Source organism: Pleurodeles waltl, chromosome 9 (assembly GCF_031143425.1).
Source record: "Pleurodeles waltl isolate 20211129_DDA chromosome 9, aPleWal1.hap1.20221129, whole genome shotgun sequence".
NCBI lineage: Eukaryota > Metazoa > Chordata > Amphibia > Caudata > Salamandridae > Pleurodeles > Pleurodeles waltl.
In genome coordinates, this window is record NC_090448.1 from 817829281 (window position 1) to 817844752 (window position 15472).

A 15472-nucleotide genomic window follows, 5' to 3' on the forward strand; every position below is an offset into this window, starting at 1 on the left:
GAATTAATTCACAAATCTATAAACATACCTGTCTTTTCTGTTTTTCAGAAGCTTTTTAATGTCTTCAGGTCCTTCTAGTGTAGGAGAGTCCCGCTCCGCTATCATCTTAAAGAACTTGCTTTTCTCTACATCAAACACTGGAAGGTGAAGCGGAGGTGGAGGCAGTGGAGGTGGAGGGGGAATGGACAGTGGTGGAAGCAGGAAAGGTGGTGGTGGCACACAAAAGTCTCCGTTATTGGCAGCTGACATCATGTGCGTCACTCCGTTCTCTGAAGGTGTCTACAAAGGACCTTGGAATGTGCAGAGGACAATAAAACAAATTTTAAATGATGAATATCATATTCTCCACAGAAGAGCATCTATAACAAATGAACAAGGTCTGCTTGCACGGCAGATAAAAACTGAAGAGTTCTGGATCCACTTTTTCACAAACAATTTAGAATTCAAAACGTATGTTTTAATTAAGACTACAATTTTGCTTCAGTACTATTATTTTTGGAATTTCCACAACACCATGTAAACAAAGCTTCAAAGAACTTGATTTTTATCAAATCATTTTGGTTGATTTTGGTGAGAATGTAACAAAATATATTTTGTTCATCAGGTGTTAAAACGTTGTACAGTGTCATAGAAACAATGAGTAGCAACTATACAGTCAGAATAGAAATGAAACACCTGTCTTGATGTCTTACAGCTCACAGCCATTTCATGATTTAATAGGATTTGGGTTAAATTCCTAAAATATAGTTGGAAATTTCCTCCAGTAGGATTAAGTCTACATTTGGAGTAAATTTCCAACTATCATGTAATTCACAAAGGACTCTGGGACCTCTCTAAGACATGAGGGCTATTAGTTGCTTTCCAATAGTGCTGGAAATATTTTTTTTCTTCATGTCACTTCCTGGAATATCCATTTAAGCATATGTGAATGCAATAATTTTATGCATGCGTGAAACATAACGCACAAGTGAATTTGGAGTTTTAACAATTTTTAGGACGAGCGACCAAGCGCTATGAAGAGTTGTGATCTATCTGTGACCTTTTAACCATGCCCACCGCATGCCGATCACCATCACTCGTTCATGGGCTTGCCTTTCAAAAATACTTTGTTATCTTTGGTAAATGCTTTACGTTTGTCCCTCTTTGGGGCAGTTTTGTTACCGTCTTGGCCATCAACCATGTTACATGGACAACTGCACGTCTGCCAATACGTTTCACTGCGAGTGAACTTATTTTTCCTATTGTCTCTCCCCTTCGCGCTCATGGCGACCATGGTGCTTTGAATTGACTTGCTTATGTCAACTGTTTAACTTTTCATTTTCAATTTATGTGGAAAGAAAAGTCCAGTTAAGAATTTACAATGCTAATAGCTCTAACTCAAGCAAACGCAAGACGTAACTGCATGTTTTTTCACTTACACCTCCCAATACAAATTTTTAGGTTCTTCCCCCATCATTTAACACTGCCATTGTATAAATAAGAGTGACCAGAAACACGTTTTTAAATGCCAATTTAAACCATAAAATCAGGACCATCTTTTCATAAATAGTGGTGATTGTATATTATGGTGTTTGAAGAACTTTATAACTTTGTTAGGCATTAATTCCTGCGGTAAGGTCTATTAAGGCTACACTTTTCTTCATGTTAATTTCAGTGGAAATCACCGGGCTCATGCTGAGGTTAGTAAACTACTACAATCATTCTAGCCTGAATTGAAGTTTCCTAAGTCAGACAGCTGATTGCCAAGTCTGTGTAAAGACCACAGATAACTTACCGAATGGAAATATCTCCTTAGGATTAATGTTTGACCTGTTTAGAATAAAAAAAAAGGGGTACCGCTACTACAGATAAAGTATATTTAGTGTGTCTGCTAGTGTATTCTAGCAGACTAGAACAGCTAACTTCAGCCTCTAGTGACACAAATGAATCGGCCACCACTGCATGGAGAACAATGGGCAATCCTGACTGGAAAATGATATGCAAACCGGAAAACCAATATATAATATGACTTTTATAGAACATTTTATGTCAAATAAACACTGCCAAAACTAGAGTTTGAACCACAGTAGGGAATACATGGAGAGGAGCACACTAACTTTGACACACGCCATCTTGGATGAAAGTGTTTTTCGGGTTCAGCTCGGCGTACGCCTCACAGGTTCAAAACACTACTTCTGTTATGTGACTCAACAGTGCTCCTTTCATGACTATCATGATTTGTATCTGCGACTTGTAAGTTGTGCAGACCTCTTTGCAGCAGGTGCATTAATGGAATCCGCCTAACTTGTAACAGGATATCAAAAGGTAATCTATAGTGTTTTGCCAAACAATGTGCTGCAATGCATTAGGCCTATTGGGCAGCATACACAAATCGGTCATCTCAAAAAGGGATACTACATAGACCTGAAAGCTAATGAACAATAATGATATTCAATTCTAGTAAAACACACTAAAGTAGTGTCATATTGCATCCAATATGTTTGTTCCACTAACACTACCTAATGCAGAACAATGGATCGATCTTAGAGCAGAGCCAACCACAATAGAAGCAGAAATAAGTAAATAGGGGTGGACTTCTACGGTTGGGTACAGAAAGAAACAGCCTTGGAGACAGATATAGAAAGAAACAGCACTTGATATAGCACACTAAACTGCTTTGATGTCTCTCGGTTATTTGAAAGATTGACTAGGAGGACAAGCTGAGTAGTTCTTAGTATTCTTTGTTGTTACAATAAATATGGATAGCGACGTTATAACATAAAACATCAATACAAACACTGCTTATTGTGTGAACCACAAAACAATGCTCTTTTGTTCAGAATGTTTTTTCCAGTTTCATATTTTTTCCTGGTAAAAAACACACGTCTCTCATATCAAGTAAGAGAACAAATCATCTTGGAAAGAAAGGAGTGGCTAGGCAATCTCCGAGGGATTACAAACAGATGGAAATGACTTTAAGCTTTATAGACCACGGATGTGGTTTGGTAACCATAAACAATGAGTTGCCTAATCATTCTCGCAAATTCTTTGCTATTGCAAAAGACCCACAAATATGTACTTATTTGAGCTCAAATGTTATTTGCCTTGTTTAATTTTACATGATAAAATCCCCATGCCTCTGTCTAATAATAGTTTCTCAAACTGCGGGTTGGGGCTCACTGGTGGGTCACAAGCTGATTCTTGGTGGATTGTGAAAGTCAGAGCAACAAATAAAGATGCCTTTAAATTCTGTTTTTAAATTGTCACATTTGCCAGTGATTTAAAGACAGAGGTCAAATGTCGGGCTGATTTATTCTTTTAACCCCTTAGCTGCCAGGCCTTTCCCCCCTCCTGTGCCGAGCCTTTTTTTGGCTATTTGGGGTAGTTTGCGCTTAGGCCCTCATAACTTTTTGTTCACATAAGCTACTCACGCCAAAGTTGCTTCCTTTTTTTCCAACATCCTAGGGATTCTAGAGGTACCCAGACTTTGTGGGTTCCCCAGAAGGAGGCCAAGAAATTAGCCAAAATACATTGAAAATTGCGTTTTTTTAAAAAGAAATGGGAAAAAGGGACTGCAGAAGAAGGCTTGTGTTTTTTTCCCTGAAACTGGCATCAACAAAGGGTTTGCGGTGCTAAAATCACCAGCTTCCCAGCTTTCAGGAACAGGCAGACTTGAATCAGAAAACCCAATTTTTCAACACAATATTGCCATTTTACTGGGACATACCCCATTTTTACGATTTTTTGTGCTTTTAGCCTCCTTCCAGTCAGTGACAGAAATGGGCATGAACCAATGCTGGATCCCAGAAACCGAAACATTTCTGAAAAGTAGACAAAATTCTGAATTCAGCAAGGGGAAATTTGTGTAGATCCTACAAGGGTTTCCTACAGAAAATAATAACTGAAAAATAAATTGAAATTGAGGTGAAAAAAACTGCAATTTTTCTCTACATTTTACTCTGTAACTTTTTCCTGCAAGGTCAGATTTTTTAAAGCAATATACCGTTACGTCTGCTGGACTCTTCTGGTTGCGGGATATATTGGGCTTGTAGGTTCATCAAGAACTCTACGTACCAGGAGCCAATAAAGGACCTGCACCCTGCCTTGGGTTTTCATTCTATACCAGGTATACAGCAATTAATTTGCTGAAATATTAAGAGTAAAAAATAGCTATCAAGAAAACCTTTGTATTTCCAAAATGGGCACAAGATAAGGTGTTGAGGAGCAGTGGTTATTTGCACATCTCTGAATTCCGGGGTGCCCATACTAGCATGTGAATTACAGGGCATTTCTCAAATGGACGTCTTTTTTACACACTATCTTATATTTGGAAGGAAAAAATGTAGAGAAAGGCAAGGGGCAATAACACTTGTTTTGCTATTCTATGTTCCCCCAAGTCTCCCGATAAAAATGATACCTCACTTATGTAGGTAGGCCTAGCGCCCGCGACAGGAAATGCCCCAAAACACAACGTGGACACATCCCATTTTTTGACAGAAAACAGAGGTGTTTTTTGCAAAGTGCCTACCTGTAGATTTTGGCCTCTAGCTCAGCCGGCACCTAGGGAAACCTACCAAACCTGTGCATTTTTTAAAACTAGAGACCTAGGGGAATCCAAGATGGGGTGACTTGTGGGGCTCTGACCAGGTTCTGTTACCCAGAATCCTTTGCAAACCTCAAAATGTGGCTAAAAAAACACATTTTCCTCACATTTCGGTGACAGAAAGTTCTGGAATCTGAGAGGAGCCACAAATGTCCTTCCACCCAGCATTCCCCCAAGTCTCCAGATAAAAATGGTACCTCACTTGTGTGGGTAGGCCTAGCGCCCACAAAAGGAAATGGCCCAAAACACAACGTGGACACATCCCAATTTTTTTACAGAAAACAGATGTGTTTTTTGCAAAGTGCCTACCTGTAGATTTTGGCCCCTAGCTCAGCCGGCACCTAGGGAAACCTACCAAACCTGTGCATTTTTTAAAACTAGAGACCTAGGGCAATCCAAGATGGGGTGACTTGTGGGGCTCTGACCAGGTTCTGTTACCCAGAATCCTTTGCAAACCTCAAAATTTGGCTAAAAAAACAAATTTTCCTCACATTTCGGTGACAGAAAGTTCTGCAATCTGAGAGGAGCCACAAATTTCCTTCCACCCAGTGTTCCCCCAAGTCTCCCGATAAAAATTATACCTCACTTGTGTGGGTAGGCCTAGCGCCCGCAACAGGAAATGCCCCAAAACACAACGTGGACACATCCCATTTTTTCACAGAAAACAGAGGTGTTTTTTGCAAAGTGCCTACCTGTAGACTTTGGCCTCTAGCTCAGCTGGCACCTAGGGAAACCTACCAAACCTGTGCATGTTTTAAAACTAGAGACCTAGGGGAATCCAAGATGGGTTGACTTGTGGGGCTCTGACCAGGTTCTGTTACCCAGAATCCTTTGCAAACCTCAAAATATGGCTAAAAAAACAAATTTTCCTCACATTTCGGTGACAGAAAGTTCTGGAATCTGAGAGGAGCCACAAATTTCCTTCCACCCGCGTTCCCCCAAGTCTCCCGATAAAAATGATACCTCACTTGTGTGGGTAGGCCTAGCGCCCGTGACAGGAAATGCCCCAAAACACAACGTGGACACATCACATTTTCTGATAGAAAACAGAGGTGTTTTTTGCCAAGTGCCTACCTGTAGATTTTGGCCTCTAGCTCAGCCGGCACCTAGGGAAACCTACCAAACCTGTGCATTTTTTAAAACTAGAGACCTAGGGGAATCCAAGATGGGGTGACTTGTGGGTGGGGCTCTGACCAGGTTCTGTTACCCAGAATCCTTTGCAAACCTCAAAATTTGGCTAAAAAAACACATTTTCCTCACATTTCGGTGACAGAAAGTTCTGGAATCTGAGAGAAGCTACAAATTTCCTTCCACCCAGCATTCCCCCAAGTCTCCAGATAAAAATGGTACCTCACTTGTGTGGGTAGGCCTAGCGCCCACGAAAGGAAATGGCCCAAAACACAACGTGGACACATCCCATTTTTTTTTACAGAAAACAGAGGTGTTTTTAGCAAAGTGTCTACCTGTGGATTTTGGCCTCTAGCTCAGCCGGCCCCAGGGGGGCAGAAATTGCCTAAAATTAATTTGCCCCCCCACCACCCCCTCGGGGAGCGACCCTTGCCTACGGGGTTGCTCCCCTTGCGTGACGGCGCAAAAAAGACGGCGCAAAAAAACCGATCCCTGGTGCCTATTGGTTTCTGCCCATTGGGGTAGATTGACCTAAAATCGGCCGATTTGCCCCCACGGGGGGCAGAAATGGTGTAAATACAATTTGCCCCCCCTGGGAGCGACCCTTGCCCAAGGGGTCGCTCCCTTATGCCAATTTCCTTTTCAAAAAAAGACATCCCTGGTGTCTAGTGGGCGTTTTGACAGCCGGATTGCTTTCAATCCGGCTGCCAAAACGCAGAGAGAGACTTCAAACGGAAGGAAATAACTTTCCCTCCCTTTGAAGCCTCTCTCGGCCTCCCCCACGTGATCGGAAGAGAAATGCAAAGCATTTCTCTTCCGATCGCATGGGGGAGGCTCTGTGACAATCAGCACGCACTCGCGCGCTGACGTCATAGGGGGGTGGGGGGGGAACCCCATAGAGGTAGCGCTAGCGCTCCCTCTGGGCTGTGTGCCCAGGACGTAATGGTTACGTCCTGGGCACAGCAGCACTGTGCCGCAGGACGTAACCATTACGTCCGCGGCACAGAAGGGGTTAACATGGGGATCAGTATTTACATTTCTTTTTCTGACTTCAAAAGTGAGAGGAGTTTTTAAACGGAATTATGTGACAATGGAGGATGTTCTTTTTTGCAATACACAACAACATAAAAGTACCTCTAAATGTTTGCATCCAGCAGTTAGGAGAGTAAAAATTAATCACTTTTTTAAAAAATGTTGAAGTGTTCTGGAAATGAAGGATTAATAGGATCAAATAAATCTTGTTGCATTCAAAAAATCGCCACCTCATGTCCATTAAATGTAGGTGGGTCACAAATATTTGTTGTTCTAAAAAGAGGGTTGTGGTGCTAAAACGTTTGGGAACCACTGTTTTAGAGGGATAGAAATATTTTCGCTGGTTACTGCTAATCCCCTGATTATACTGTTATATTGTGAGAGAGGTTCTGAAGAATACTGTCTTTGTATTAATATATGTATGGTGGGCAGGGAAAGAAACCACAGATCATCCACTGATGAGAGCAAAAAAAGCATGAGAATACAAGTGAAAAAAGAGAGGGACACCAACGTTTGTGCAAAAATTGCAGTCATCTTAGTTATGAACATTTGTGTTTAAAATGTTTTTTTAAATAAGAGCTTAATTTTGTATTTTTGAATAAACAATGATAAATGAACTGTCACTTAGTTAATATCATCAAGTCCTGCTTAATCTTAAGTCATTTGTCTTGGAATGTGTAGCCAGTACAAACTCTATTCTCAAAAAGTGCACTTTTGGTGGGTTGTGCTCTGCGACTCGAGTGGCTTCTGGGCTTTATAAATAACAATAAATACGTGTACAGATGTGTTTGTTGAGTATCTTACCAACATAGTTAGAAAGTTCTCTTTTGAGAGTTCACACGCACACTTGCTAGGCACCTAAAATACTGTTGTTTGCAAGATACATGTTCTTTGCAGCAGGCATATTAACCAACTGCACTACCTTAGATGAGTCAAAACTGCCACTAGACAAAACTCTCATCTCTCTCCAGCAGGTAGATTAATCATTAGAGTTATCTTGACACTTTTATTTTTCCCCGAAAGCTGCTTGATGTACATGGAACTTTGCCTTTCGAACTGCGGCACAAATGAAGAAATAAATGTAAAAGCCGTCAGTGAGAGGCCCCAGCTGGAGAAATGTATTCCTGCTGGCCCAGGCCCACGGTCCGCATACCACAGGTTGGGAACCCCTGTGATAGAGTATCCAGGTGCTTGCAGGACCCAGGGGTTTAACCAAACAGCTAAGTCATGAAGACCATTGGGAATTCTAGAAGTGAGATGATGGTCCGGAGGTGTGTAGGGAGGCTGTTCCAGGTTTTTGCTGCGATGTGAGAGAAGAAGCATCCTCCACTCCTGCTTCGGAAGATGCAGGGATTATGGGCAAGTGAAAGGGAGGCGGAGGGTAGTCTTCTTGATGATTGGTGGAAGTACAGACGGTGGTTAATATGTGCAGGCCCTTGGTTGTGTAGAGCCTTGTGTGTGGGGGTCAGCAGCTTGAATTGGCATCCTTTGTGTACCAGTGGATTTGATGGGGAAGGCAGAGGTTGACTCTGGCTGCAGCGTTCTGTCTGGTTTGAAAATCTCTGTTGGAGGTGTGCGGCGATTCCTAAATAGAGGTTATTGCTGTAATCCAGTGGCTGCAGGGGCGTAGCTTTGGGGGCGTTTGGAGTAGTTACACCCCCCTTACTAAATGTACTTTCTGGAAAATAGTTGGGTACAAAGGCTTTTGTTCAGGTATGGTGTGGTGTCTGTCGGATTTCACAATATTTTTTTTTACATTACCACAGATGAAAATGCACACACACTCCCTCCTCTCTGTTTTGTAAGTCTTCACAAATGTTGGTTATTTTGCAAAATACTATATTTTCTTCATGTAGTACCCATGCTAATGTGAATTTGTCCCCTTTAGTCCCTCTCATGTGCCCTGCTTGTCGTCTAATGTATTTTGACATTGTGCGCCAATGGCCTGTGTAACTGTGCGACTCGTGAATAGGGGTAACCACTTGAAGATCTTATGTAGCATGCGCAAAGTGAGGAAGCAGGCGGGGGAGATGGCATTGATCTGTGATTTCATTGTGAGATTTTTGTCATTGATGGTTCTGAGGTTTCTGGCATGGCTGGAGGGAGTGGGTGCAGGACGTAGGACTAATGACCACCACAAGTTGTTCCGTGTGTTGCTGCTGTTGCCAAAGATCAGTACTTCTGTCTTGTCTCTGTTCAGCTGCAGGCAGTTGTTCTTCATCCAGTCAGGGACACCTGTCATGGTTTTGATGAAGTTAGTTCTGGTGGAAGAGTCGTCGGTGAGTGAGAGGATGAGTTGGGTGTCATCTGCGTAGGAAATTATATTGAGACCGTGGGCTCCGACAATGTTGGCCAGTTGGGTCATATATGCTTTGAAGAGCGTGGGGCTAAGGTATGAGCCCTGGAGGACAGATGATCCCCTTGGATTTGGAGGTGAAAGGAGAGAGGTGGATCCTCTGGATTCTTCTGGTGAGGAAGGAGATTATCCATCTGCGTGCATCCCCTTTGATGCTGTTGTGGTGGAGTCTTTCTATCAGCATGTGATGGGATATGGTGGCAAAGGCTGCCAAAAGGGTGGAGGAGGACCGAAGCTACTGCTTCTCTATGATCGAGGACGGTTCAGATGTTGTTGGTGGCTGCAATCAGGGCAGTTTTGGTTCTGTGATTGCTGCGCAAGCTGGATTGGAAGGTGTTGAGTAGCTGCTCCAGGTATGTCATGATTTGCTTGCTAAAAATCTTTTCTAGTACCTTCTCTGGGAATGGAAGTAGGGAGATTGGCCAGTAGTTTGGGGGCTTGCTGGGGTTGGAGGGTTTTTTGAGTAGTGGTCTGACTTTGGCATATTTGCAGGCAGTGGGAATTGTTACAGTAGTGATAGAAGTGTTGAGCAGAGTGGTGAGTGCCTAACAAAATCCTCTGATTTCCAATGTTGAAGATGTGATGCGGGCATGTACCTGTGGGAGCTCCCGAGTGGATGGATTTCATGGTGGAGGTAATGTCTTGGGGGAAAGCAGGCCTCGAAAAATCATAAATTTTTTACTAGACCTGCAGGTCAAGTAACTTGAATAATCTACTCAACCACAACTGTAATGTACTTGACCCGTAAATGGGTCTTATTTGTATGACCATAGGCAAATATTTTACTTTACAGAGTTGCCTTTTTCTTCATTCTCACATACGAATGTACCTTCAAATATGTGAGCTCAGCATATCTGTTGTACAAAAAAAAGTATTTGTTTGATTAAATGGACTAAACGTTTCCTCCATGTATAAAAAGAATATAGCCCACATATAGGGGACATGTGACCCATTACTTGCCTCTTAGTTTACTAATAGCATTGCTATCACGGCAGGAGTGTTTCTAGGTTTATGTTTAAACACTCATTTTTAATAATTGTATGACTAAAACAGGGGGTGGTTGCACACTGTCAATAACAGAGAGAAAAATTCCATGAAATGTCCTAAAACCTCCCACTAACTTGCAGCTTTACAAATAAAACTATATAAAGTATTAACAAATCTGTGAAAATTGGGTTTCAGAAAACACTTATTCTTTGCACATCATTAAGTAAAGTGTTCTGATTTGTTTTCATCATATTAAAATATGTTTTATATCACACAAAAGTACAAACAATGGGCTTTCACAACTATTTAAATATATTTTGAAGTGTTTCTACAGTTGACTTAGCTATTTAAATGTTGTGTGTTAGGAAAAAACTGACAAAACCCTGGAGCTCTGTAGTCAGAAAGAAAAGTAATTGAAAGACAAACTGACTTTTGACCACTCTCTCTCTCTCAACACAGAACAAATGTTACAAGAATAAGATTTAAAGGCCTCCTTCACTTTCTGACTGAACAGAACACCTGTTCTTTGTCAGCTCTCCAGAAGGGTCGAGTAGGTCCTGAAAATAGCTTTAACTCATAAAATATGACTTGCCATAGCGAGTGGGCAAGAAGAATTTTCGAGGCCTGGAGAAAATGTTACTGGTGGGCAGTGTGTGGTTCGTGTCAGTTACGTTGGTGGCGTTTTTGTCAAGGGAGTCCGAAGGTGTGGGTTTGAAGTTTCTGTATATGGTTGCGATATTGTCATGGAAGAAGTGGCTGAGGTTGTCGCACAGCTCCGGCGAGGGTGTGATGTTGCTTTCTCTGGCAGCCGGTTTGGAGAATTCCTTAACGATGTTGAAATACCCCTTGATGTTGTTGGTACTGGTTTTGATGCGTGCAACAAGGGCTGTCTTCTTTGTTGCCCTCAGCAGACAATGGTAGAGGTTGTGGGGGGGTCTTGAAGGCTGCACTGTCAGAGGTGTCCTTGCTGGAGCGCCATCTCCTCTCCAGCTGTTTGCTATCTTGTTTAGCTTGCTTCTTGGGTGTACCAACCAGCTTTTTGCAGGATTTTCTTTGGATGTTGCTTTTGATTGGGACGATGCTGTTGGTGCAATTGGTGATCCAGGCATTGAAGGTTTTCCCTCCTTGTTTGAGTCTGGTGGCGGTAGTGGGTTGGGGTTACTGAAGGAGTCCACCCAGCTGGTTTCTGAGATTTTGTTCCTCCTCCAGTGGAGACGCTGCTCATCTTGGGTGTGGAGGTGCGGGGGCTGGAGATGCTGAAATGCTGACGTGGAGGATGGAGTGATCTCTCAATGTGAGTTCTGTGACTTGGCTGTATTTGAAGCGGTTTCTGGAGATGAAAATGGGTTTCAAAAGTGCAAATCAACATTCAAGTCAATGTAAGACACAAACACCCAGTCCAAAAGCAAGCCAACCCAGCCTCTGATTTCCTTCAAACAAATATCACAAAGTGAATTTATGGATCTGGTCAATGCAAGCAGGCCTTCGGGCTGCCATTCTGACTCTTCTCTGATTCTGACTCTACATTTTCAAGAACATTCTTTATCTACCTCTGCTGCCACACCAGTAAGAAGAATCCTCAATAATTCTTTAACTACGGGAATCTTTCCAGAAGACCTAAAAAAGGCATACATCCATTATTAAAGAAAACAAACCTGGACCTGCATGACCCCAACAACTACAGACCAATTACAAATGGACCTTTCCCAGGGAAACTGATAGTAAAAGCATAATTCGGCCAGATGTCACCATTCATTGAAAATAACTATTTTCTTTCACTCCCTCAAACTGGATTCTGCCCAGAAGGAGGCACAAAATCTGCCCTAATTGCCATCTAGGATGACCTTAAAATCACAGTAGACCCCAATGGAGTTGCTGCACTACTTTCTCGGACCTCTCAGCTATCTTTGACACAGATGACCATGACACCCTAAGACAAAGACTCTATGAAGCAGCATAGAGGGGATTGCTTTTCACTGGATCACATTCTACCTTCAAAACAGAACAAATGTCATCCATAACCCCACTTTCTCATCCATACCCTACTATACAAAAGCAAGGGTCCCTCAAAGCTCAATCATCTCAACCATGCTTTTCGACATCTACATAAAGTAACTACCTGCAATGATCAATGAATTTCAGCTGACATTCTACAACTATGAGGCTGACACTCCAATACTCCTTAAACTGCGAAACTCCAAAGACACTGGAAACTCAAAAATCTTCAGTTGCCTCACAGCTGTTGATAAGTGGATGACATGGAGCCACCTCACACTGAATGCTTCCAAAACGGAAATATTCACATTTGGCAACCGGAAAAATTATGACCCATTCTGCACCTTGCCTGGCGATCTGGGACCACCTACCAAAAGTATCTAAGAATGTACGAAACCTTGGAATTACCATGGACTCTCAAGTTAACAATGAATGCCCAAGTGGACAAATTAGCAAAATCAAGTTTCATCACCATGAAAACTCTGCAACGCATCTTCCCCCACCTAGGATTTCCACACAAGGTCCAAGCTACTCTCTCTCTTGTACTGTCTAAACTGGATTACGCCAATGACCACTACCATGAATCATCTCTATCAACTATGAAAACACTACAATAGATTCAGGACTCTGCTGCCAGACTACTTCTACATGTAAAGCCACAATCCCTCATTCCCCCTGCTTTGAAGGCCATACACTGGTTAGCGGATGCCTGAAGATCCACCTTCAAGCTGCTTTGTATTACCCACAAAGCAACAGATGGAAAGGACTGCTTTTCATCAGGAATAAAATCACCAAATATTTTCAGCAAAGGAACATCCAGTCAAGATTGGCACCTCGCCTCAAAACCCCACCATACAAGAAAAAGACAATAGGTGGTACATCTTTCTCTGTTAAACTAGCCAAACTATGGAATTCAGTACCCCCAAATATATTATCCATGGATAACTATCTTATCTTCAGAAGACTACTAAAGAGTTGGCTCTTTCCTACATAACCACCATACTCAAACAGCAATGTACAGCATATCTATGTGATTGTAAACATTTATAATTTGATTATATGCATATATTTAAATGTGTATTTCTTGGTACAATTGTGTATAATAACTTTTATTTTAATATATAGATACTCTGTAGGCCTGCTTAACAAATGTATATGTTTCTTACAGTTAAATATCTATATATTATTCTATGATTAACACGTTCATAGATCATTGCATAGTTTCTATAAAATTTGTTTTATTAGTTGCTTATGAGTCTCTGTTTTATTTAGCTATCACAATAGGTAAATATTATCATAACTATTCATCTACAAGCACTTCACTTTTGAAATACTGAGGAAAAGGTTAAAAAATTGAGTTATAAAAAAATACACAAATAAATTACCTTCAAGTGCTGCAACGCTTGAAAGTCTGTGTTTATACAACTTTAAATCTCAATATATTATCCTCCTTGTACATTTATTCCCTTTCTATCTAATCATGTATCTATTACTTTACTCCAACTGTACAAGAGAAAAAACAATAACAGAAAATTAACTCTCTGCAATGCACAACTTTGCCTCACCCTATACCTCTCTCAATTTATCCTCTGTCTCCACTCTGACTCATCCCAAACCTCATACTACTACTGCAATCTCCAAAATAACCCTTTCTAGACTCTTCCCTCCTCTTGCTCCTGGCTCACCCCAAACCTCAGTTTACTACTATGATCTTCCAAACAAAGCTACTAAATTCTTCCCATGTGTATCTCTTCTTTGACTCATCCCAAAACTTGTGTTAATACTGTGATCTCCCTAATCCCTCTCTACAGACTCTTACCTCCCCCAGCTCTCCTATTACTCAAACCAGGCCTCGAAAAATTATAAAAATGTTACTAGACCTGCAGGTCGAGTACCTTGACTAATCTACTCAATCAAACTGTAATGTACTTGACCCAAATAAATCATTAATAGCAGCTGTCTGTCAAGTAGTAGGAGATCCTCATCCTTGCACAAACTTTCTGAAATGCTGCCCGCTCACGTGGCGGGCGGCAGCAGGACGGAGTCTGACTCTCCCACCACCTAATAAACTGTGTCTCAGAATTTCACTCACTCTTAATTGCTACTAGTGAAGCCATTGGGCACTGACTCTGTGGTGTGCTATGCGGATGCATGTAGGTTGGGATGAGGGTGTGTTTGGTATTACACTAAAATATACACTGTAGCAGAGTACTCGCAGAGCTGCGACTCGAGCAGATTGAGCCAGCCCTGTCCTTTAGCCTGCTGGAAGGAGCATGCACCGCCCTCTGCCACTGCAGGCAGCTCAACAATCATGGTGCATTATGGCAGCACTCCGGCTTCCTTGACACATGAGGAGACACTATAATGCATGATTTTGCATTTCAGTGGGGTGATGCGGACCACCACACTGAAATGTGTTGGTGTAACGCCTGTTGCGATGTACTTGGCATGGCTACATTATTCCATTCAATACAACGAACAGACTTACATCTCCACCGCTCAAATGAACTCATATTTCCCTATACTAGTTCTTTATAGAGCGCTGTGCATCAAAAAACGCTTTGACTCCTCGCCAGGGGTAGTAAGCACTATTTTCAATTACATAAATATATTCGTAATCTTTTCTTACTTTGTATTCTGAGGCAGTGGTGTAACAAAGGCCCCCACAGCCCCTGCGGTTACGGGGTTAGGGGGGTGAGCCCCAGGAGGTACCCTCAGTACAGCACTTGGCCTGAGGGAGTCTGGAGGTGCCCCCCCTCCATGTTCTTCGCAAGTGGGCCTCTCTCCAGTTTCTTAACGTCACTGGTCTGAGGCCGCGAATTCTATGAGTAGCACGCGCAATAAATTCACTTATTAACAAGTATATTCAAGTGTATAATTGGTCATACAACCACATACAGGGATACCTGGCGTATTCGTGTTTTACCGAGGGACCGGTGCTGTGTTAAACGTTACTGGACGACATACCCTAAAATAACTAACCATTTCGCCAGTTATCTGTGAATCTTTAGCGCTTCTATTAGAGACTTCCACTGGGTGGCCACGTTAACACTGTATATTTGAAGGGCCCGATAGGATATAAAACTATTTTTTTATAACGGGGTTAGATATAGTACTCCTCAACATTGTACCTAAACGTTAGAAATGTATAAATGTAACAAAATAAGAAAGGCCGGCCTGGTGTAAAAAATAGTAGTAATTTCACATATCAAAATAGACGATTATTCAAATAAGTCTTACGAACCTATATAACTAGTTTGCTAACTAGTTCATAAAAAGGGAACGAAACCCTTCCAAGATGGTTGTCATATTCGCCACTCACGTGTCTTTTATTTTCAGCTACGTCTTTCTTCTCTGCGTGCTACTGGTTGGAAAGAGAGCTTCCGGCGTTT

At 41.9% G+C, this 15472-nt stretch overlaps 1 protein-coding gene across 5 annotated transcripts in view; it reads right to left on the bottom strand.

Annotated features, from left to right (window-relative positions):
* The window catches only part of ACTMAP (actin maturation protease), a 282255-nt gene extending 266791 nt beyond the window's left edge, over positions 1-15464 (bottom strand). Inside the window, exons 1-2 of one of the 5 annotated variants that reach the window (XM_069208103.1) lie at positions 15325-15464; positions 29-290 (exon numbers count right to left, since the gene is read on the bottom strand). In XM_069208103.1, the coding sequence (XP_069064204.1) occupies positions 29-252 (224 nt within the window). In that variant the 5' untranslated portion in view covers positions 253-290; positions 15325-15464. Of the gene's footprint in view, positions 1-28; positions 291-14709; positions 14931-14978; positions 15044-15324 lie in introns of those variants that run through there. The other 4 variants (XM_069208101.1, XM_069208099.1, XM_069208102.1 and 1 more) reach the window with 4 other exon arrangements.
* Positions 15465-15472: the final 8 nt, after the last annotated feature.